This window comes from Argiope bruennichi, chromosome X1, assembly GCF_947563725.1.
Source record: "Argiope bruennichi chromosome X1, qqArgBrue1.1, whole genome shotgun sequence".
NCBI lineage: Eukaryota > Metazoa > Arthropoda > Arachnida > Araneae > Araneidae > Argiope > Argiope bruennichi.
This window is the reverse complement of record NC_079162.1, coordinates 53,210,870-53,236,347: the sequence shown is the minus strand read 5'-3', so window position 1 is coordinate 53,236,347 and position 25,478 is coordinate 53,210,870. Positions and strand designations below refer to the sequence as shown.

The 25,478-nt window shown below is 30.4% G+C and overlaps 1 protein-coding gene across 1 annotated transcript; it reads left to right on the top strand.

Moving 5' to 3' along the window:
* Nucleotides 1-1,900: 1,900 nt before the first annotated feature.
* LOC129959223 (uncharacterized) lies at nucleotides 1,901-2,770 on the top strand. Its single transcript, XM_056072047.1, has one exon. It carries the CDS (start codon nucleotides 1,901-1,903, stop codon nucleotides 2,768-2,770), a length of 870 nt encoding a protein of 289 aa, XP_055928022.1.
* Nucleotides 2,771-25,478: the final 22,708 nt, after the last annotated feature.

Genomic DNA, 25,478 nt, shown 5'->3' with positions numbered 1-25,478 from the left:
CGTCTTTAATGTGATAATTATAAAAGTTATCGCATTCATTTTATCGGCTTTAAGGTGATAAATTATAAAATTATAAAAGAAAAAGTATATTCATAACTTTAGCAGAACAGAATTTCAAGAATGGTTATCATACATTCAGAAAATAGTTATGCACTTAAAAAATTTAAATAGAAAGCATTTTTAATATAAGACCTTTTTAAAAAGTTCTTGTTTCGGGGGAAAAATAGTTTTAATATCAATGTGTTTAATTTAGAATTAGATATCATTAGATTAGATTTGTTTCCATTCAAATTAAAAATTCTTTTGATCTTAAGATTTTTTTATTACATAAATCTTTACAATTTCAATTCACGATGATCTATTTTCATAAGAAATGAATTGAAACAATATTTACAAACATTTCGTAAGTAACAGACTATACATACAAAAATAGCATATATAGCAAACTTCGATCATGGCTCCATCTGGTGTTCACTGAATTTAAAAGAAGCTCATGATAGGTATTTAAATCAGGGTTCCTTAGATCCATATTAACACAAAATATTGTACAATATTTCCATGAGTTGTCATATATTCAAAATGCTGTCCAATAACGGGAAGATATCCTAACAATGTTGTGCGGCATTTTGTTCTGATAGAGATTGGATCAACTCTGGGAATAGAACATGCATTCTGATTAACGCTGGAGTCCAAGTGTCTGGATAAGTCGAATTACTTCAACTGCGAGGTTCCTGTCGAAATTGCAGAAGAATTTTGAGCAAATTCTTGTTGTCAAGATGAGATTAATATCTTAATAGCAATAAAATACCCATTTAAATTGTTCTAAGGAAGAAAATTCACCTATTAGCAAATCCTTATATATGATAGATGTAGAATCGTGAAAAATACTTGAGATCGGAAAATTTTCATGGTGCCATCTATTTAAAACTTTAGAAAAGCAAATTCGTGAAGACATAAAAAAAATATGTAATTAACAAATAAAATGTTCTCAGTATAAACATAATGTTTGAAAAGACATAAAATTTGAATTCTCAGAAGACTGAAGTCATTCAGAGTAATGATTACCCGATATGGTATATTCTCCCCATCATCCGATCTTACACTTTATTTAAAATTTACATTCATGCCGAAATTGTTATGGAATATTTTACTTTTTATTTTATTTAATTTATTTATATATCTATTTATTAAGTTTCGGTAAAGGCATTAACTTAAACTCTTTTGAAGATTTTATAGTTCTAAATTTTCCAATAGATGGCGACTCAAAAAATTTACCTTATTTTTCTAGAAAAGGATCTCTAAAATTTAAAGATGCTGAAAATATTCGAAATAATTGAATGAATAAATGATGAGGATAACTTTCGAGATTCTGCTGTTTTTTAAAAATAAATTATTCATTTTTAATCCGCAACCTTATTATCATTTGATGAATAAAGAAATAAGCATTTTTGTGCTGAAATAGAACATGCCAAGAATTCAATATCAAATAAGTTAAAGCAGATTAGTCCACAATAGTATAAATAAGATGCTCTTTGAGACGACCATGTGGCCAGTGCGGACAGTGGATACAGCGGACACGTGAGTGGAGCTGGGTGGGCAAAGCGGACATTCTTGCACCTATTGTGTTGTTTCCCTAATCAGTCACATGTCATCTATTGTTTAGTTTCGAGCTTTGCAACTGCTGTAGAGATAAGCCGATACTTTTGAGAGAGAAGGCCGTCTCATTTTCTCAGTAGATGTTTAATCCTTATGAAGTGTGTATGTCGTTTTATGTCGGCGAAAAAATCTGTGATGGAACCCATAGCCATTTCAACAAAATTACTCTCTACAAAATAAAGGAAAAGAATGTTTAGTTGTAGATGATTACCCACACCGTCTACACCGAAAAAATAAATTAGAAATGAGCTGGGTATGTGTAAAAGAAAAGACACATCATTGTAAAGGAAATGTAGAGACAAATTTTCAATACGAAGTACTGAAGAAAACTGAACATTCCAGCGTGCCCAACGTTACTGATATCGAAGTTAAAAGGAGATTAGAGACTTGCAGAAAAAGAGTCCGAGAAGAAACATCAGTTCCCGTTCCCCAGATAGTTCAAGAAGAACTTTCAGAATTATATCAGAAAGGTTATGATTTCGTTACTAAAATACCGACATACTCCAATGCCAAGACAGTTTTATGTAAGGAGAGGAGAAAGGCTTTGGGAGCTACCCCAAATCCTCAAAATGCCAACGACATTCAGTTTGCAAACGATACACTTGTGCTTTTTAATGGGGAAAACTTGCTTCGTTTAGACTTGCAAAATGACCAAGATAACAGGATTTTAGTATTTGGAGGAGAAGAATCTCGGTACCTTTTGGAAAATGGAAAGACCTTTTTCTTAGATGGAATATTTAAAAGTTGTCCGAAACAATTTGCTCAAATATATACTATACACGTCGACTTAAAGAGTACAGCAACTGAGACCAACGTTTATCCAGCGCTTTTTGCATTTCTGCCTGATAAGAGACAAGCAACTTACATTGCAATGTTTCAGGAAGTGAAACGTTGGTACCCTAAGTGGAAGCCGGACATTATAAAATTAGATTTTGAAGCAGCAGCCATCAATAATTGTATGTTAGAATTTCCCAGTTCGACTGTTTCGGGTTGTAACTTTCATTTTAATCAATGTTTGTGGCGTAAGATACAAGAAATGGGTCTAGTAAAGGAATATAAAGAGAACGAAGATATAAGAAATGTCTGTAGAATGATTTCTGTATTAGCTTACTAGCCAATGGAACACATAGATGATGCTTGAAGCATTGTATTGGAAAAAGCTTTTAGCATTGATAAACTTACCACATTCATTGATTATTTTGTCGAGCAGTAGATAGACAATCCAAATATACCCATTAAAGTATGGAATGTATATGGACAGTGTCATACGACAAATAATTTTGTTGAAGGGTGGAATTCCAAATTAAATGCAATCACTGGCAGAAACCAGCCTAATGTCCACTTATTAGTTAAAATACTAAAAGAAGAACACATAAAATGTCTTTTAATTTGAAATCCAGAGAATTAGGCGACCCTGCCATAAAAAGGAAAAAAGCATATGTAAAATTGGATGAAAGAATTGAAAACATCCTAAAAGAATTCGAAATATCAAACAATTTAGAAAAATGTCTAAAATCTTTAAGTTTTGTAACTAGGTTGGACTAAATCCAATGGTAAATGATATTTATGCCTTTATAATAAAGGTTAGTTAATATTTATTTACTTGTATTTATTTTTCTTTAATTTACTTGTATCTGTTTCATATATTTTACTTCCAGTATTTATTTTTACTTACATTATTGAAACTAATTAATTTTATGGCAACTGCACCTGTTCTAATATTTATTTGACTCTAAAATACAGTTTTCCACAAAATCCCGGAAATTCGTTCATACCCTTCATTATACTGTTACTTACTATTAAGTTTTAAATATTTCTCTGAAAGTTTTTATTTTTATTATATTCCGCCATGTTTAAAATACATTCGCACTATAATATCTTAAAAATTTAATATAAATAATTAAATTTGATTGGCAAAAAATGTATTTATCCTTGTAATTCGATAATCAAGTGCAAAAACAGAAAACTTCGGTAAAAAAAAAAAAAAAAAAAAAAAAAAAACGTTATCCCACGTGAAAGACATTTGCCACTTAAAATACTGTTTTAAATAATATTTGTGATTTTTAAAAGTGTTTATTTACTTATTTATCTGCACCCTTTATCTGTTCTAAGATGGGGGGGGGGAATGTGTCCGCTCTAACCACGATCAGTTCCGGAGTGTCTGCTCTTACCATGAAATTTTATGTGTCCACTATCGCCACACCACCCTTTCAGACCACATAGTAGATTTGGTTTCATAGTCACAAAGAAAATAAATTTCTTTTAATATGTTATTTAAAACAATATTGATATCCAAAGAAGGATAGCTTATCAATAAAGGAGCGGGAATAAGTGATGCCTGGGGTAACATGATTTTTTTTGCTTCTAGTCAACATCAGTAACTTTGCAAGTATAAATTGCGACCAGGCCATAATATTATTTCTTCGCCATTTTATCATATTTTTCTTTCAAAAATGGAATGCACTAACGTCTGGTCACCATGGCTGCTGGGGTATCTATTCTATACCCCTTGTCTTTCCGGTCACTACATCTTTGTACCTTATAATCATTCCATGAAATATTAAATGGAAACTTTTAAATGGTCTTAAGATAAGATTTTTTTCTTTTTTAGCACGAAAGCTCACCTTCAAGAATAGTTTCAAGTAGATGTTAAAAAAAAAAAAAAGTCTTTTCAATTTTTCTTTAAAATTTTCAAAAGTTATAAAAATAATAATTGAAAGTAAAATATCTTTTTTGATTTGTATAAATAAAGTGAAATAAATTGCTCGTTATGAAAATGTATAAAATACATATTAAATATTTTTTATTTAGAAATCATTGCTATTTCATATGATCTCAATTCATATTATCATATCTCAAAATCTATAATTAATAATTGAATTGTTTATCTATAATTTGTAATTTCAAAAAATAAATAAATTTAATGACTATTCATGAGTTGCCCAAATTTTGTTTCTATGAAATTCAAATATTATTACACTACGCTTCCTTTAAGTTTAAAAAAAATATTTTGTGCAGAGCATAAATATTTTTTTTAAAATTCCGGTCGGTGAAATATAGTTTTGAAGTTATGTTAATTATGATTTTAGCTTATTTAGAAAAAGGATTAACTTTCATTTCTAATTACTATTTCATATCTTACATAGTTTAATTTGAGTTATCTCCCTATTCCAGAATGTCTAATGGCCAGTCTGGTTTCTAGTACAAAAGGCGAAGGCTGGAAAAGGAAGTCCAAATATAAAAACAAACTAGCACCTTAAGAAATTATATACAGAGTTGTTTTTGTAGTACCAGAACAAATGACGGCTTTGAGAATCTAACACCAGGTCCGGCTGTAAAAGAAAACATGTCGTTGGAGAATAATTATGACCAACAAACAGACTATATTTATAAATCAGCTGGAAATGGCAACATTCCACCATTAAGTGAAAGCATCTTCAAAATTGGCACCAACGTGTCACCCACAGAAAGTATTTTACAAACTCTGAGTACAGGTCCAGCATTGTGGTCAAGAATTTTAGGAGATGCCGAAAGAAATCTTTTAATGTTACAAGGCCCATTTAAACCATTATATAATTAAAATTTTCTTCCAGTGATACTTATCGATATCTTAGAGCAAATTATTATACATGAATTTTCTGAAATGGAGAGCAAATTTTAAAAGACTGGCTAATGTACTTTATTTCACAAAACTACGTTTACTGCTTCTGCTGCCAATTTTTCGGTTATGTGATTAGTTCCTTTCAAATGAGAGTTTTAAAAGTTTAAATACCTCGTCGAAATTTTGAAAGATCCTGAAACTTCCAAAAATCATGTTTAGAAATTAATTAAAGGTTAAAATGTTGTAAAACTGTAGATTCCTCTGCTCAAAGAATTATTAATGCTGAAACAAACCAATGGTACAAAGTGTATATAAAAATTGTAGCAATCATTAAAATGTTTGGTAAAAGTTTTCTGAGTTTTCAAGGTGCAAGCGGCAAATTTTTTGAGTATAATAACGTAAACTTCTTAAAAATAGTTGAGTTACTATTTGAATTTGATCTCATTTTGGAAGAGCATGTTCATAGAATGTTCAAAAAGCCAGGGACTAAAGCTCATGATCTCAGGGAAAATATGCAACGAGATAATAGACCTGCTTCATCAAATTGTGAAATCTCAAATTATTGACGAAATTTAAAAAATCTAAATATTTTCCTATAATTTTAGATTACACTCCTGTCTTTAATAAGGTAGAGCAAATGACTCTTATAATCAGATATGTTTCAATCAACAAATTTTATGCCAATGAAGTTGAAATAAAAATTAATGAAAACATTTTGGACTTCTTTCCAATTGAAAGGTCCACAAGGAAACATGTGCCTGAAATTATAACCGGAGTACTTAATAACTTGAGTTTAAATGTGTGGGTATCGGAAAACAAGAATATGACAACGAATTTAATATGAGGGGCGATAAAGCAGAAGTGCAATCTAGAATTAAATAATTTAATTAATGGGCTTTTGTTCCGTGAAGTATCCTTTCTCTCATTATAGTAGGTAATGATATGGCAAAAGAATCCTCGGAAGCAGTTAATCTCTTCAACATAGTCCAAACATTATCTTCTTTTTTCTCGGCATCTACTTTTATGGGCAATACTTTTAAAGCATGTTCAAGGATTGACTTTGAAATCATTGAGTGACACTAGATGAGTGAGTAGGATAAAGGACTTAAAGCCTTAAAGATTCTATTTGGAAGATGTTTACAATACATTTCTTGCTATTTGTGAAAAGCAAGAAATCGATAATTTAATGAGACGAGTCTCGGATTTATTAAATTGTATTGAACAATTTCAATTTTTACGTTCATTAGTTATTTAGCATAAAATATTAAATTACATTAATCCAATAAGCAAGTTGATGTAAACAAAAGATTTTGATTTAACATCTGCATTTGATTATTTTTTTATAAAAATAAAAAATATTCCATAAAAATTTTCGATCGGATATGTCCTTCGATGAAACTATTACTATTATTGATGCAAAACAACTTGCTAACGAAACTGACGTTGAAGCTGCTTTTGAATCAACAATAACACAATATTGCGTAAAAAAGAAAAACAGAAAAAGTGATGTCTCATAAGAAGCACGAGAAGAACAGATTGGAGATAGACTTTTTTTTTTCTTATTTTACAACTGATTGATCATTAAATGCATTAGATGCAGTGGTATAATTAAAGTGGAGCAATTGGGGCAAATGCCCTGGGTCAGCGTTTCTCAACCTTTCAGTATTCGTGGCCCAGTTTTCAATCATAATTTTTATCTCGCCCCCCCCCCGCTTACAGTAAAAAGTATACAACAATAATGTATATAGAGTATTTTGTATTCTGTTTTTAAATTATTTTTTACTAACTGCCAATATTAATTGGCGATAAACCACATCTGGCATTTTGCAAAGCGGGCAGTGAATAGATGAAGCGAATGAAAGCGGGGAATATTTAAATAAAATAAGTAATGTTTGTGGAAGAGAATAAAGTAATGAGAAAATAAGTAATGTTTGTGGAAGAGAATAAAGTAATGAGAAAATAAGTAATGTTTGTGGAAGAGAATCCACACGACCGATGCCGTCTCGAGCATGCGCAGATGTTTTCTCACAGGAAGAAGGAAAATGTTTGATAACGCAAGTTTCAATTCCAGCCAGTCTCATTCGAGTCGATCCTTCTATCGCTATCGAATATATCGTGAATGTGTATGTTATATATGTTTTCATGTTAATTGCAATTCACCATATTAAATATTTACGGCAGAAGATTTATGCAGATTCATGGATAAATTTTTAATCGGAAGTAAGCGAGCTTCTTTTAGAACTACCAGAACTACTTTTCTGCAAACCAATAGAACTCAAAACAACGGCCCTCGCATTATTTGCTATTTTAAATGATTTTATGAACGAGGCAAACATAGGATGGAAAAATTGCGTCGGAGACATGGGTTCAGTATATTCAGCCTTACTATTTTATTGCGAGGTAAGATGGTTATCATGTGGAAAATTTTTGCAACGTGTTTATGAATTAAGAGAAGAAATCGCCATTTTCCTAGAAGAAGAAAACGTACCGGAGATCGAGAATTTTCACGATGGTTTATTTGTGATGAAATTGAGCTACTTGGTTGACATATTCGAGAAATTAAATAACTTGAATCTTCCACTCCGAGGAGCAAATACACATATGCTGGATACGAGTCATAAAGTTAATGCTTTTTGTGGAAAATTGGAATTTTGGAGCAGAAATAATGTTAATGCTTTTTGTGGAAAATTGGAATTGTGGAGCAGAAATTTAAGGCAAAGAAATCTAACAATGTTTGCAAATGTGGATGATTGTACTAAAACTTAGAAGGCTGAAGATGAACATGTAAAAGTTGTTTTTGTAACCACTGAAAATCATTTAGCCATGCAGGCAAAGAATTTTAAAAAGTATTTTCTTGCTGATGACAAACTGATAGGAAATTACAAGTGAGTTAGGGATCCATTTCATAAGACTCCCGAAGGGCTCTCAATTGATGAGGAAGAAAAATTCATAGACTTCACGACAAGTGGCGAAACTAGAAGACAATTTAGTAATAAATCACTATTTGAATTTTGGGCAGGAGTAGAGGATGATTTTAATTACACTAAAAACAAGGACATTTCTCATTCTATTACCATTTTCAACATCCTACCTTTGGATTTTCTGCTGTGGCTACTTTGAAGACAAATATAGATCTCGGCAGAACTGAGAGTGGCTATTTCTAATATTAAGCCTTCCTTCGAAAAACTTTGCTCTGCAAGATAGGCCCCAGGGAGTCACTAATAATTATTAAATTTGTTTTAATTTAGTATGTCGTTTTACTTTAATAAGTTATTAAATATGTCGAAATGTATTTTGTTTTCTATGTGTATGTGTGCTTTCCTTTCAGTCAGTTAATCAATTTTTTTAAATAATATTTTCTCTTGGATATTCTCGCGCCCCCCTAGGGGGGCGCGCCCCACAGGTTGAGAATCGCTGCCCTGGGTGATGCATAATTGTGGAATAAATTAGTTGCATTAAAAAAATAACTCGTATTCCTTATGCTAAAATAAAACTTCTTATTTTGCTGTCGCAATATATTCAGCTATCTCTATTCAAAATCCCTAAATTCAAATCACTATTTAAGTTCTTTTTGTAAATATCATTTGTCAATGTCAGACAAGCGTTTGAAAATACTTTTTTGATTAATAAATAAACATATGTATTCATAATATAAACGAATGATGCGAATGGTATTAAATAAAACTATACTCAATTTGCACTTATTACAAATACAAATAAGCTTAGAAGGTGATATTTCTATCCATCAAACATTTTATCAATCAGCAGAAAATAAATATATAAATAAAATAAAAGAGTTTAGAAATTGCTACAAACTAAATTGAATGAGAAGAACTTGGAATAAATTTCATTTATTATAAAACTGCCATTTATAACCAAAAAAAAGCCTTTGATGTGATGAAAGATGGTGTAGATAGGATAACAAACTATAAATAGGGCATTTTTTTTCTTTTGTAACTAGAATATATTTATTTCGCTGTAAAAAGGAATCAGAACAACTAAAAAAGAAACCTTGACATATTTTGGTCAATAATATTGGGATTCCATTTGAAAACAATTTTTTCACTTGAGTTTATAGCTTTGTCTTACAAACTAGTGAGTTTGAGAATTTCGTATAAGCAATGCGTAATCTCATTAAACTCTAGAATAAAGGTAAATTTCATAAAAATTCAAAATATTTTATTGTATTGAAGTTTAGAGCTAAATTCTTAGTTTTATGTTTTTTAAAGGCAATATTGTTACAAAATTTTTTCTTCTACAACAAATACTGCCACTCAATTGTAATTACTCAGCGCATTTAATTGTAAGTTTAGCAGCTTGCTTGCTGTCTAATCCTCCAGTTTCTTTACCTGTCGGCGACTCCGACCACTCTCACACACACAACTTCCGCCGATACACACACTTCTTCTCCAGCTTCAGAGGTCTGTCTTTTATAGCTCCGGGAGGCGGGACTAGAAACTTCAGACCAATCAGGGCGTACCTGGGTGTATCTCTGTTATTACTGGATGGATCATGAAACTTCTCGAACTTTCTGGTGTTATCCATTCAGTCGCCAAACTCGCCAAATTCATCGCCAACTCGCCAAACGGTCGCCAAGCTCAGCACGCCGTGCCGGATAGCAAAATTACAGATTTGTTACAATATATTAATTGTCTTCAATTAATTTCAAAGTAATATTTTTGAATTAAAAATGCATTTAAGTTCATTTAATTTCTTTGTTATAAAGCGTAAAAAAGTAAATATTTTAACCAGTTTCCTATTCCTATTCTTTATATTTTCAATGATTGTAGCGTTGATTGTTAAGTTTTTTTTAGGCCTAATTCGATGAAAAAAAAGTTTCCAAATATTTGAAGTATATTTTCTTTAATAACAACGTATCTCAAAAGTTCTCGTGAAAATTTAGCCTATTAAATTTTCTACTCAATATTTTTTTTTTAATGAATTCAAAACTAATACTCAGTTTCAATTTTATATTATCAACTGTTGACTCTAATTTGATTTCAAAAATATTTAATGTTAATTATTTTTAATAATGTGCTCTTGAACTGGATTTCTACATTCTTCAATTCCATATATAATCATTTTTAAAATTAAAATCAAAGTTATTATCAGTGTTTTGTTAAAAAAGAGTTTCACAATTTCAGTTTTCTACAAATGTTCCTTCATTTAAATTTCATTTCCTTGCATTAAATTGATACGTTTCTAATTTTAAATCTAAAAAAAAAAAAAAAAAAAAAAAAAAAAACGTCATGATATGATATTATAATTTTTTTGAGAATGGATAATTTGTAAATCATATATAACATGTTGTTTAATCAATATCTTTTCCAATATTTATTAATGTTTTTAAAATACTCAAGCAAAACGGCATAAATAAGCCCTAAATGAAATAAACTGTTGATGTTGTAGGCTATTATAATATATATATTATGATACTTGGGTAAGCATTTACAAACATGAATTAAGCATACAAATTTATAATCACAGCCAATTCATCAATCAAATTAATTGATTTAATTTCTTAATGTTAACTTCAATTTAGTTATTAAACTTATTTAATTTTTGCGTCACTGAAGGCAGAAATTGCTTTATAAGACAAAGAAATATATTGGAAAATACGAAAAATAGCAGTTCATAAAAATGTATTATTATTTGATCTAAAATGGATGTATAAATACAATTAAAGTGCATTAGATGTTTTGAAGTTAATAATTTAGGTCCTTATATTTAATTGTTGAAAACGTTTTAGATAGAATAACATTTAAAAAAATATAAGGTTTAATTAAGATTATTTCTTATTTTAGCCTAGTATGAATTTAATTTAAATTATAACAATTGTATATTACATAACTAATTATATAAGTGACCTTTTTCTTCAAGAACAAATACGCCCCGATTAAACTTGAAGATTTAGATAAAAGCATAATATTAAAACTTCACAGAAATTTATGCAAAAACGTTTTCAGCTAAAACTGAAATATGTCTATATGAAAGAAAAAATATTTAATAAAATAATATAATAAGTATATAGTACATATTTTACAAAATTGTAACACTAAATGAACGAACAAATTACGGTCTACTCCCGAGTATCCGGTTCATGACTACCCGACTTCCGTACTACCGGCCTAGTTTTCTTTGATCGTAATTAAATCAGGAAGGCAAGACGTTGCATTGGCAACATTGCCAAGGCATTGAAAGCGGGCTAAAAAGTAGTAATCGATTAAGGACTTTTTCAGAAACTAAAAGTTGAAAGTTTTGACTCATATCTTAGGGTTACTTTTTAATTATTATTATTTTAGTTTTTAGATTCTGTGTAAGCATTTATCAATGAAAAATAAAATCAGTTTGAGTCAATTTTCTTAAGAATTAAGACTACAATTTACGTTAATATTTTGTTTATGTTTCCTGCATTTTAGTGAGACATTGCAGAATTTATGTTAAAATGTGAACCATTTATATCTTTTAACTTATTTTTTCTCTGATGAATTCTTGAAATGTGCAGTGCAGAGCCACCTATTTTAACTCGACACATTACAGGCAACTGCTTCTACTATTCACCTTGTTTTTCCTATGATTCTTGACTGCATACCTCAAAATACTTTGAAACAAAATTTTATTCTGTTCTTGTGAATGGTATGATAGTTATGGTCTCATATATCGGATAATATTTTAATAATCATCCTGTATAACTATATAATGGAACATTTAACACAGACGGCGTTTTCGAAAGTTTTTAATGAAATTTTTGCCTTTTTTGTTTAGGAAATATTTGTTTGTTAATTTCTTAAAAAAAAAAAAAGATTTAAATAAGATATTCGAACAATTTTTTTTGAGTAAAAATTTTTGATGTATTTGAAAAATAAAAATTTGGTAACCATTCTACTGATCTCGTCACGGCTGGATTAAATTTGTTGCGATTTACTAGAGCTGATGTTTTTGAGGGCTACTTTGAAATAATCACATATAATGTACATTTATTACAATTTAAAATTTAACTTAAAAATCCATTTAAATCTAAATGGATTTTTTTAATCTGATGCTCTCAATTAGCCAACTTTTTTTTTTTTTTTTAAATTCATGGAAACAGAAAATTGAAAATTCTGAGTACAAGAGCAAAAGCAAACATAAATGTTGGGATTGCTGAGAAAATATTTCAAATATAATTAGGATTATTTACTAAATGAAATCTAAATAAATAAAAAGAAGATCTTTATGACTTTTCGGAATAAATAAATGTTTTTATAAATTAATTATCATGATCATTGAGCATATAATCTCCCAAACATATAAAGAAGAATACATCCAAAAATCATTAAATTTCTGAAGAATATGAAATTTAGAAATCTTTTAAACATAAGAATAAGGGGCTGGAATTTAAAATATTTGATCACATTCGGGGGCAATCTCATCAGTACGATCTGTCAAATTTTGAGGTAAAGTCAAATCAGAATTTGATTTAGAAACAGGAACAACTACAACCGTTAACACATATGCTTTAATATATTCAGCAAATACATCAGATACAAAATAAATATGGATGGGATATTTTTAATCATACTATTCTTAATCTGATCCAATCCAGGTGGCTCATTCGGTTTCAACGTTTACATAAATCTCCGTTGGCCTAACAGTCTTCATGTAAGTTCTGTGATGAAAAGAAGCTTTTTAACTCCTCCGTTATTGACCTTGACAAGAGGGGAACATTGAGGCACGCGTCACAGTGCGGTTCAAACTAGTTCTGCAGATTATCGGCCAAAACTACCGCTTTTTTCAATTAAAGACTGAGGGAGGAAACGTCCCTCCCCTTTCAAAGGCGGGAAGGGGAGAATGGTTTTCTGACAATTGAGGAGCGTTTCCACAACTCACGTGACTCATGTGTTGGAAATTCTAGTAAATGGGCTCGCTGCTGCTCCGAACAACCTTCTTTTAACCCTTCCACTTCATACTGAATTTTTTGAAGTTAAATTTCGAATCATGGTCAGTTTGGTTAGTACACGAAAATTGAATGACAGAATGAGAAGTTTAAAAAGTTCTGCTAATTTATATTTTGATATTCTGCAAGAGTTTCGAAATCGAATCGAAGTGGAAAATACTACCATTACAATTAAGATTGTATTTGTGGGCAAGATGAAACAGTTCGGATGGCATGCAAAGGTAGAATAAAATAGTGAGAGGTTTAAATTGCGACGCTGATGAACAAAACTATAGAATAAACAAAATGAATAATTACTTTTCGAATTCTTCAAGGTACAGGTATAAATTCAGCTGCCAGCAAAAATTCTCTTAATTTTTTTTAAAGAGGCATTTTTAAAAATTTTACCGAAGAGATTGATTTTAGTTAATGAAAATTACTAAATGAAATTGGTTTGTCTAATGTAATAAAAATTTGCAAAATGAAATATATAAAATTTTAAAAATTCCCAGAGAACTGAAACTTGCAGATGCATGGAAATTTGTTTCATTAAAATACGATCAGACAAAATGCTGAGTTGCAATAATGCACGAAGACCTGCTAACAAATTGATAGTTTAAAAAAACCATACCGAAGATACTGCGGCGTAATGAATTGATGTTCTAATTTATTTCCGAGTTGTCAACGTCACTCGATCGAATCTTGTTGCCAGTAAGAATTCTTTATTTCATTTATTCAAAAAATTAATGTTTCCTCAAATTACAATGAAACCTTTCCAATAACTTTGCTAAATGAAATTAAAGTTCGCGAAAAGAAATGTATATTATTATGCATTTGGACTGAATGTCCTATTTGGATGGTATATGAATACTGAATGAAAAATTGAAATGATTAATGAATCCTGCTTTTTGAAGAGCGCAATGTTTAGAATTGTATGTTTCGGTATTTGCTTTAATTTCTGGAGCAACGTTATTATATTAAATAAGTGCCATTTTATGCAGTATTTCTTAGATCATTTATATTCCACAATGTCATTTCTCAAGGCTTAAAGAAATTTAATCTCTACTTGCGAAAACAATGGAATACACTTAAGACCTAAAAATTTGCTAATGAATTCCCCATGTGATTTGATAGAAATTATTTTTAATTAAATGTTTTTTCCCTTAGTTTTGGTGATATAGATTTAAATATATTCAAATAAAATTTCCGATGTGATATAATACTTTCTTTATAATTTTCGTGTAATTCGTGGCGTTTTTTCAAAGTAAATGGCGGTATCATTGATATTTGTAGGAAATATTCTTCACTTAAATTAATTTGTAAAATTAAATGCCATGATATTCTAATTAAAATGTCATTTAAATTTTTAAAATAAAAGCAATGAGATTATAATTGTTTTCTCCACGTAATTAAAACTAATGTGATTTATACTAGTATACCTGAGTTTTATTGTAGTCTGTTTTTAACATTTTTTGTCATTATATAATTAATTAGAATATTTCAAGCTTTTCTACAATTTTTTGCCAGTTTGGTAAAATATTTATCCACTTTTTTTTTTTTTTTGATAATTTAAAACTGCAACTTTTTATGATAAACAAACACGCGCACTTGAGAAATATCTGTTCAACATTGCTCGTTTCTGAGATGACAAATAGGCAATCGAAGCAGAAAGGTCTGGATACCTTTTTTTTTTATTATTATTATACGTATAACCATAAAAAAAAATTTTCTCTTCGGGTAGCATAGAGATGAAATTTGATATATTTTTAATCATAAAATAATAGATATAAATATATAGAAAAATTAAGTTTCCAAATGCACTTTGGAATACAAATTTAATTTTGTTATTTAAAATTTACAAGAAAATAAAAAGTGGAGAGAATAATTACTGCCAAGTAATTGTGCTTGAATTCAGTATGAATTGATAAAAGTCTACCATCTAAGATGATTAAATAAATTTTATACAGTATTTTTTATCATACAAGATAATTTTTTTATTCATTTTCATAATTCATTAAATACAGATACAGTATGTAATAACAGAGAAACTCCAAAACCTTTAACTATATCAAACATTGTGATTTACTAAGTCACAGGATCAAAATTTTATTAAATAAAAATATGAATTGCATCGTCTGAAAATAAATAATTGCAATACAAAATCAACAAAACATATATTTATATAAGAATGATACATAAATTAATATGTCAGCTTTTTAAACTACTTATATTGAAATGTGCAAGCATGATAAAGATATTTTTTACTTAAATTAAGGACACTCAAGAAAATCTATTACAATTGTGGAGCAAATAAATAATTGCCTCCACATAAGAATAGACCATCTTGCTGGTAGGAACTTTTAAGCAGGGTATTCTTTGGCTTCTAGAAATATTTTCTCTTTGAGTTCAGCGAGCATAAGAAAAAAGCATTGTTGAGAGATCCACAATCTTACATCAAGCATACAAAACTTGTAAGTGACATATTCAGCTTATCGAAAGACATTCTGAAATAAAAATTTGTTATTAAAGGCAGATACACAGCAAAAATAGAAATTCAATCATGAAAATAAAGATAATGTGAAGTAAAATTCTCATAGCATTTACCAATGAATAAAACAATACTTTTTTGGTAATTAAGTATTATAGAGGCGATGAATATATGTGCAATATAAAAATGCCTAGTTTACGAGATACATATATTAACCTTCATTCAGTAATAATAATAAAAAAAAAATGAACAAAATAATATCATAATCATGCAAGCCAAGAACTTTAACAGTTCAGGAAAAAAATTATTACTTGTCAATGTTCAACATTCAAAACATGTCAGAAACAAATACAGTCTGAAATAGAAACCTATTAAAATGTATTTATTTTCTTCAACATCAGCGTAACAAATTATAAGAAATATCATGAACCCCATCGGCAGTTTTAAATAAGTGACGTTATAACGCTTGTATGCAAAATGGAATATAAATGGAAAAAATGGACTGATACAAACTTTTCAGTCAAAGTGTAAAACAGGTTATTGAGATGTGCATATGGTTTTTCAGGTTAAGCAGATCTCCAACAATGTAATATGAATTCCGATGAGTGAGAATTAAAATGCAGTAATGAAAAATAAGATTGAGAGTAATCATACTGCATTTAAAAGATCTGGAAATTGAAAATTGCTTCCCAAATGTAATGAAGACATCTGCAACAAGACAAACGAATAGTATGGCGCAACTGAGTAGCCAGGGCAAGATACATTCAGTTAAAATGCGCATAGCTCATCCATATACATACAACTTCCAAAAGTGAAAATTTACCGTCACAAAAGCGGGGGGGGGGGGGAATGCATTTTTACATTTTTAAACATCTATCAGTGTCTAAATATTTCCAATTTAATATCATATTTTACAAGGCATTATCTGATGCTTCCAAGAAAATTCTGCACTGTACACATTTCAAATACAATCCTGCAGTGGAGCATTTTTTTTTTTTTTCCATAAGAAGTTTCTCTACTTCACAAATAATATACCACTGAATTTGTATCTTCCTGATGCCTGTTACTTTAGTAAGTATTGTATTACTTCAGAAAATATATAATTAATAATACTTTGCATGTTAAATAAACAAAGGAATGTACTTACTATTTTAACCATCAGAAATTGCTATACACGGGACAGCTAGAATGATACCTTTATATAATATGCAATCAAATCATAATTTCTATAGATGAAAAGAAAACATTCCAGAGAATGCTTCACTACACCCAATTCAAATGCAAGGCTGCGGTAAAGCATTCAGTGAAATGTCTTCTCTATTTGACGTCAAATATCATGATATATCACTAAACTTGCATCTTCCTTGTGGAAAAGAGGAATTTTAGCTGTGAACAGAAGAAACAAGTTGCTGAAGCCCTATTCAATAAAATATACACTGCAAATATATTGCGTATTTGGCATATATTAAAAAACTATTACTACAGAAAAATCAATATTTAATTTATAATGATTCAATCTTTAATTATGCTATTAAAAGAAAGAATAAAGTCCCTCGATTTTTTTTATTTAATGATAAAACTTTTAAAAAATCATTCATTTAAATCCTAGCTCTACAACGTTAACTTAATATATCGGAAACTACCGAGCAACATTGTGCAATATCGAAAATATTGTGCATGTTTCTATGATGAGAAATGATTAATACACAAATTATAAAATTGAATAAAACGTATCTTTCAGAAAACTGAGATTTGAACCTATTATGAGAGAATGGTCATATGAATCACAAAATTTCAAGGTCTTTACTTTTATATGACATAAAAAAAAAGCATGCAACTTATACCTGCGTACTGATGTTTTAGTGTTTCAGACAAAATCATTTATTTTTTCAGTTATTTTGCACAGAATTGAATAGATGCCGATTTCAATTTATCAAAAATTAGAATAATGATGGAAAAAAGAGGCTTTTTTTTTGTTATTTTACCTAGTACTGTTAATAATAGTTTTTCATAGTCATAATAGTTTTTCTGTCGCAATTTAAATTTACATCGTTTTACAGCGACCTGGTTTTATTTTCTAACATAAAAAAAATCATAGGGTCAAAACCGAAAATAGCAAATCATTGAAATTGCACAGTTTAAACAAAATGGACCTCAATTTATGTAATAAAATATTCTAATATTAAATAGAATATTTGCTTATTTGTAATGATTGCTTATTTATTCTCTATAGATGAAAAACCATCTACATAAAATTTAAGAGTAGAAGTAAGCATAAGAATCAGCGGAAAATTTTATTAAAAGAATAATATTGTTTAAAATTTAATTTATTGACTTTAACTAAACCCTGGGGGACACTTTCTTATAACTATCAAAGTGCAAAATCAACCGATGTTAAAGAGAAAATAAAAAAGAATGATTTCGGATATGTAGTAGTTGAAAAGATTTTAACGCTACTAAATTACTAGGATAAAGGATACCATTTATTCATAAATGATTTTCTCCCAAGCATTCACCTCGTCATCTGACCGCGGTTCAAAATTACGAGGTCCGTCCCAAAATAGCCCTAGCCCTAGTGTTGCTTTACAACGGGACGTTAATATAACTAAACTAAACCCAAGCATTCACCTTGCAAAAATATTACTACAGGAACGCACATATCTACATAGCACCATTCAGAAAGACAGAAGACATATTCTGAATGAGACATAATTTTCTCAGATTTATTCAACCAAAATATTTCAAAAGTAACAAAATACTTATGAGCTCTCACCGATTCGAAACATTAAAAAAAATATCCCGTCATACTAATTTCCATAAATAATACAACAGGAAACATAACCATTACAAAGATGAAAGGGAATGCTCAATACGTAAAGGAAAGACCAACTATTATTCACAAATTTAGGAATAGAGTTGAAGAATCCGAAAAAAATGTTATACAGGGTGAGTTTGATCATTTCTGACAAACGAATGGGGATGGTGATAGGGATCATAAAACACTATAGCAACCCTGTCCCATCTCCACCCGTTTGCAAGTTATGGCGAATAAATTAATTTTGTTCAAAACCGCAAAAACATGCGGATAAAAAAATTTGGGGGGGGGGGGACTTGGCCTCACACAAAGTAAACACATATTCTGAAAGACCAGTTAAAATCCTTTAAGATGACACCAGTTTCATGAAAATACATGGATTTACAGCCGAGTATTAAGCGCTGAAATGTTGGCGAAATTCAAAATCGAAATGTCTCCAAAATTTTTAATTCTGAATTCCGAAAAAACCATACAAGCTACAATTTGTCAAATTTACCAAAAACTTGCCATACCATCGGCTTTCGAATGAGTCCACTATAAACCATATAAGTATTTTATTTCAGGAAAAATTTCTTTGTTGGCAAAACATTCCTGAAATCGGCATTCGACAAAAAAGAAAACTTAAAAGTCATGATTCAATTTCCATGGGCCACTCATGATTTTAATTTCCTCTTTACCTTTATTCTTCTGTTAGAGTTAGGAGCAAGGAAAAAGGGCTTAAAGTCAACTAAGAACAATTACACTTTTATTGAGAATGGTAAAAAAAGTGCAATAGGAAATAAATAATATGATTTTTTATAAAGAAATATGCAAAAATATAAAAAAAGATGTTGAATAAACAATGTAATGAATTTAAAGCTGCTGCTAAAATTGGTTGCTGCCACACCAAATACATGCTCTTGCTCTTTTCCGAATGGATTTAACAGTTTCTTTTAATAATAGCTCAGCTTTAAGTTATAATATAGCCTCAACGAGCTATCTTTTTATGTCTTCTAAACTGGCAACTTCTATGCGGTAAACTTCTTGCTTGAGAAAATCTCAAACAGAGAAGTCCATTGGAGTGAAATATAACCATCTAGGTCAGGGATGGCGAACCAGTGGCATGCGTGCCATCGATGGCACGCGACACAATATTTTGGACACCCTGCCGATCAAAACGGTTTGCAAAACAGCTTGCATGTGACTTCATTTGATAAACTGAATTTATCCCAATTCGATTGGTTAAAAATCGAAGAATTTTAAATGCAACTAATTGATTTCCAGTCTATTTCAATGTGGATTAAAAAAAGTTATTGAAACTAGCAAAAAGTTGGAATTGATTAAAATGAAAAGTTTAACAAGCAACACAAGTAAAAATGCCAGTAACGAAATTTTGGAAACATGGAATTCGATTCAAACATTTAACTGTTTGAAGAAGCTGGCTCATTCTATTTTAAGCATATTTTCATCTTTGCCTGCGAGTCATTTTCAAAGAGGAATAACATTAAAGACTCACTTAGAAACCGTTTTGCAGATGACTCCAATTCAGCGTGCATTCTGAACATCTTACAATCCTAATATAAATTATTTGTCATCTAATCTGCAACAATAGAAGTCACATTAATGCTACTTTAATTTGAATTACATGTATAGCTAAAACATTTACTACTATACAAAGCAAAATGTATTTTTTCGTAGTAAATGAAGAGTTTTGAGTTATTAGTATTTAATTTTATTATCTTCCCACAAATCACACGCCAAAATTATTTGATGGCATACCTCTATACCTCATTAGACATTTCAATAGAAAAAATAGCACGTTGATCCATAAAGGTTCGCCACCCCTGATCTAGGTAGTCAAAAAATTGCCTTCTCTCCACGACCAATCCATCGTGGATAATGCTTATTTAGGAAGTCTTGAAGTGCTGTTGAAGAATGTGTCAGGACCCCATCTTGTTGGAGAACGATTGGCCAAGAAAGTCAATAGGTACTTTCGTTTTGATGTCTTCTTTCTAATTCATTTTTAAAATTTCTTCAAAAAATTTATAAAAGCTATGTTTTGGTCGTATTATTTTTGAAATATTTTGCAATTTCATCCTGCCTACATCGTGGTGGAATGCGCAGTAAACCCTTCCTCTAATTGATTATGACAGTTATTAGTACGGTCTTAACGGCATTGTAAATTCTCCCCCACAGCATTCTTTTTTTTTTTAATTTTGTATCGCAGCTGTGGACATATGAACACTCGTAATCACTAAGGATCGGTGCTTTGCCACCACCCTTCCCAGATTTTTTTTTCCGAGTTGGCAAAATGTAAAAGCATAATAAAACAAAATATTCTCTGTGAAATTTTATTTTTTATATCGGTTTATTTTTTCAAGTATTTAATAACATATAGTTAAAATAATTTCGCTATTGAAAGAAAAAATTATCTTAAAGAGGAAATAAACGCCCACGGAAAAAAATCATCCGATATAAATTTTTTAAATATATCATATGTACTTTTCAGTAAACGAATGTCCTTTTTGTTGTCATTTTGGTTTCAAATTATATATACACAGACTGATTTTCCAGAACAAGAAAAAATAACGACTTTTTAATTATGCTTAATTTGGAAACTGATAGAAATGACCAAACTGCACCGATTTAACACAAGTTACGAATGCAATGAAAATGGTAATATTAGAACTATCAGAAGATTGTGCTGTGCACTACAGCATTTACTGATACCCTAAAGCTTGGGGGGGGGGGTGTGCTGTGGTAGGAAAAGTTTATTTAATGTTAGTAAAACAAAAATGCCACCTATACTATATTCCTCACATTTCTAATAATTATTCAAATATTTCTATTTTCAGTGATGCCTAGCTAATTGGAATGTTTTTAATTCAAAATTCCCCACTAATTCGGATTTTTGTTCGTTAGTTCTTTAAATTCTTTATTAAAATAATGTTTCGATTTTTGTTAAAATCAAGTTCGAGTATATTTTGGCTAATTCAATAAACTAAAAATTGTATTCATTTCTAAATTGTTTTTATTTAAATATATCCCTACATATCCTTTGCAGTAATCCTAAGAGAAAATTCTTAAATCCTTTAATTCACTAGAAAGATTACAGAAATTGTTATTTGAGATTACCAGTAATAGAAATTCGGTTATTAGAAATCGGGTTTCTGCCAAATTTCATCGCTTTATTCCTCCTTAACCTTAAATTTTCCTATTATCATCTATGAAAATGTAATATTGAGAATTTTTCTTTGCCGAATGCTGTTAAACTAAAATTTTGGTGTATTTACGAAAATCTTTTTTTACGTTATTCTCACATTTAGTGCTAATATAGAAATTTTACTGTAGTTTTTCTGTCCTACAGAACTGCATAATTTCTGAAACGAGAGTTTTGGAGAAGTTTGGAATTTGAGTAAGCTTTATCTTTGTAGAATTAGTGCCTATGAAAATCAATAAATAATAAAAATGGACTTGCTTGAATTAATTTAATATTCTAAGATTAAAATCTAAACAGCAGACTTAATGGGAAATGTATTTGAAAAAAGTCAATTACCAAATATGTTGTCCAAGGGTAATCACCATATTGGCAATGAAATATGAAAATGTTTTCGATCTGACTCCGTCGTGTATGTCTTGCAGTATTGTACCAAAAGGAAGACAAAGAGGCCATCGGAAACGGAGACTCAAACATCACTATAAATGACTTACTCTACTATAAATGACTTACTCGATCAACTGCATGCAAAAGGAAATCTTGTATACTGCAATGGATACAAGCACATGTAAACATCGAAGATAATGAGTGTGCGGATGCTTTGGTCAAAGTGGCACGAAATCTTGTCCACCCTAGTTCCACTATCACACTTGCAGATGCGAACGCTGTGACCAGATGTAGACTTATAAATCAGCTCTCTAGGAAGCCTTTAATCATTGACTTTGATTTCTCTAGAAATGTAATAACTACACTGGCTAGGTTAAGAACAAATCACTATAAGGGGATGAAGATCCTTCTTGGTGGGACAAGAACCTATATTTACTGCAAGAACTGCCCGGAAACTCAGCTTACACCGAGACACATCTTCGAGTGCCCATCTATTACCGCAGATATCTTAAAGCTTGGCTGGTTACCGTTGATGGATCCACTTCGGGAGATCCTTTACAGTCCTGAAGCACCATAGTTGGCGGCAGTGGTCCTCCGAACCTTTGATAATATCTGAGACTTTCTTTCCTCACTTTTTGCATTTCCATGGGCACGACAACAACAACAAAAACAGGAAAACAAAGGGAGTACTGATGTCCCGAGCATCATCTTGGGCCCGCAGCATCTTGTTTTCTTCTTCAAATCGTTAAAAACAATGCAAGTTTTCTAAATTTTAGGAAATGATTACAAAAATTTAGTGACTTTAAATAAGAATTCAAAGACAAAAATGTAAAGATTTTTGTTTTATTTTATTTTTATTTATTTAAAATGTTGAGGTCTTTGGAAAATTGCCTAAGAAAGTTTCGTAAAGCTTTTCTTCACTAATAAAAAAAATAAGAAAACATATAAATTCTTCCTTGCAAGGTAGAAGAGAGACTGACACCCCTGTTCACTAAAACTTAACTGGGGTGGAGGGAATTCATGTAATTTAAGGACCATTAACGTTCGTGATCTGAAGAACAGACATGACACATTTCCGCAGAAACGCTTATTTCAACTTTTTCAGAATCGAATTTTATCTTTCTTGAGATTGATAAGTTTTCTTCTATGGAATAATTCTGTAATATTTTTTTATATTGCAAGCGCCTTTTGTATAAATTAATTCACTTCATTGTTAAATTAAAGTTGTTTTAACTGCTCAGTTTGGCTGTGGTGGTAAGGTCTCGGCTTTGGAACCGGAGGGTTTTCAGGTTCGAGACCTGATTTTGCCGAAGAACCGTCGTGTAATCGGGTCTAGTGCACATTAAATCCGTCGGGGCCAAGCGTCCTCTCGCTGGTGTGGTGTGGAAATTTGGAGAGGGAGTGCCAGTTCAGGTGTCATCCTCGTCGTCTGACTGCGGTTCAAAATTACGCTGTCCGTCCCAAAATAGCCCTAGTATTGCTTTAAAATGAGGAGTTAATATAATTAAATTAAACTTTACTTCTCAGTGTTTATGTGTGACAAAATATATTATTTTATGAAACACGGCTTTTTTGTTAAAAGTTTGTCATGTCTGGGAGAGCTTACTCACCCCTTTCTAAGATTTGTCTGTGTATATTATTTAATGATTACATCATTGTTAGGCAGAATGCAATTGTAAATTGCAAAGGCACAATGCAATTACAAATTGCAATGTAATTGTAAGTGCAAAGGCACAATGTAATTTGTACGCAATTTTATATAAGAGGAAGCTTGGTGTCTATAATACTGTAATAACAAAATGAAGGTAATGAAACAGATAGGAGCGTAATCAGTTACACTTGCCCAAGTGCTAATGTTTTATAATACATAGAATTTATAATTTTCACGAATTTGTTTATTTCACTATTAGGTAAATAATATTTAATAACCAGAACAATTTATAATTCATCTCCTCCATACCAGCGGCCTTATCTAGCTGCATACGCGGAAATCCGCCTTTTTTATATCATGGTAATTTTTCTCGAAATATTTAATGACAAAATAAATAATGGTTATAATTTTTGATAACGATCAATCAAGATCTCAGTCCAAGAACCAGGACAGTCGGCACATCTCCCTTATTTCCTGTGTCCATTAAAATAACAAATTTATTATATCTTTGATCAATTATAAGAAGACTTTTCCTTCATTAATAATGTAATATGAATTGTAAAACAAAACAGTAATTCCCAATATAATATATTTAATATTAACAGTAATTTCCAATATAATATATTTAATAACAGTAATTCCCAATATAATATATTTTTTTATATCTGTGATCTCCTCAATAAAGGCAAATTTAAAGGCTGATTCTAAAGAAAAAGAAAAAAACTGAACTACGGAAATCGACGATTGTTGTAAATGATTGAACTCAAAATGTATCCCTTTCATGTGATAAATAAGAGATTAATGGCAATTCTTTTTATGTGTTTAGTTTTAAAGACATTGTTAATTTAATAATATCTACTGTTCGTTTCAGTATTCTGAGACGACCACTTTTCGACGATTCTATCACATTAAAGGGAGAGACGTGGAAGGATGAACGCATTTCCGGAGTTCTTCGTCATTCTTTCACCTTGAATATTTTTTTTGTTCAATTTTTTTTTCACGTGTACGTGAATATCGTGTTGTTTCTGACCGTATAATTTTAATTCAGTCTGCAAGTAATCCGAGTTTATTTTATTGTTAAATGTAAACATCCTCTCCTTTCATCTTTCCTCTCACCCCTATTTTGACGAATTAAACCCATCCTAACGCATGCGCAAAACCGTGGAGGATTGTAGAATCCGTTGTCAAGCAATATCTTAGAAATTTCCCGAGTATCATTACTTTTGAAGTTATTTACTGATCTCATTTTTTTCTCCGTGTTTTCTTTAGTGCTTATCCCCTCCCCCATTGTTTCATTTTGGCTCTTTTTATTCTTTCATTTTCTGACTTTTTAAGGAGAAAGGAAGGAGAAAAAATTATCAGTGAACAAAATTGCAACATATAAAATTAAAACTTTATTAAAAATCGTCAAATAGATATTGAGGACCCTCTAGGTCTCGAAGCGATCACCTCTAACGGCGACACTGAGAGACATTCTTTTAAACTTAAAGATAGTAACTTAGCTGACCAGGTGTAGTGACACTGGAAAAAATTTGCCTTCTCTTTGGTGACCCCTCCCCCCCCCAGCGAAAAATTAAGAGTTTCGTCTATAAAAATCTTCATCGCTTTTTTGAAATTTGGTGTAGAATGTTTGATATCAAATCTGATTGTTTAAATCTCATCTTAAAGTTATTGTACAATAAACAGTCGAATCGAATTAATCGAATTTTGTCCGAATTTGTGTAGTTCAGTTATTTTAACGTCTTATTTCAAAGCAACTCTTAATTTAT

What these genes read in the sequence shown, in the direction of transcription:
- LOC129959223 (XM_056072047.1), top strand. Translation starts at nt 1,901, where the DNA reads ATGAGCTGGGTATGTGTAAAAGAAAAGACACATCATTGTAAAGGAAAT.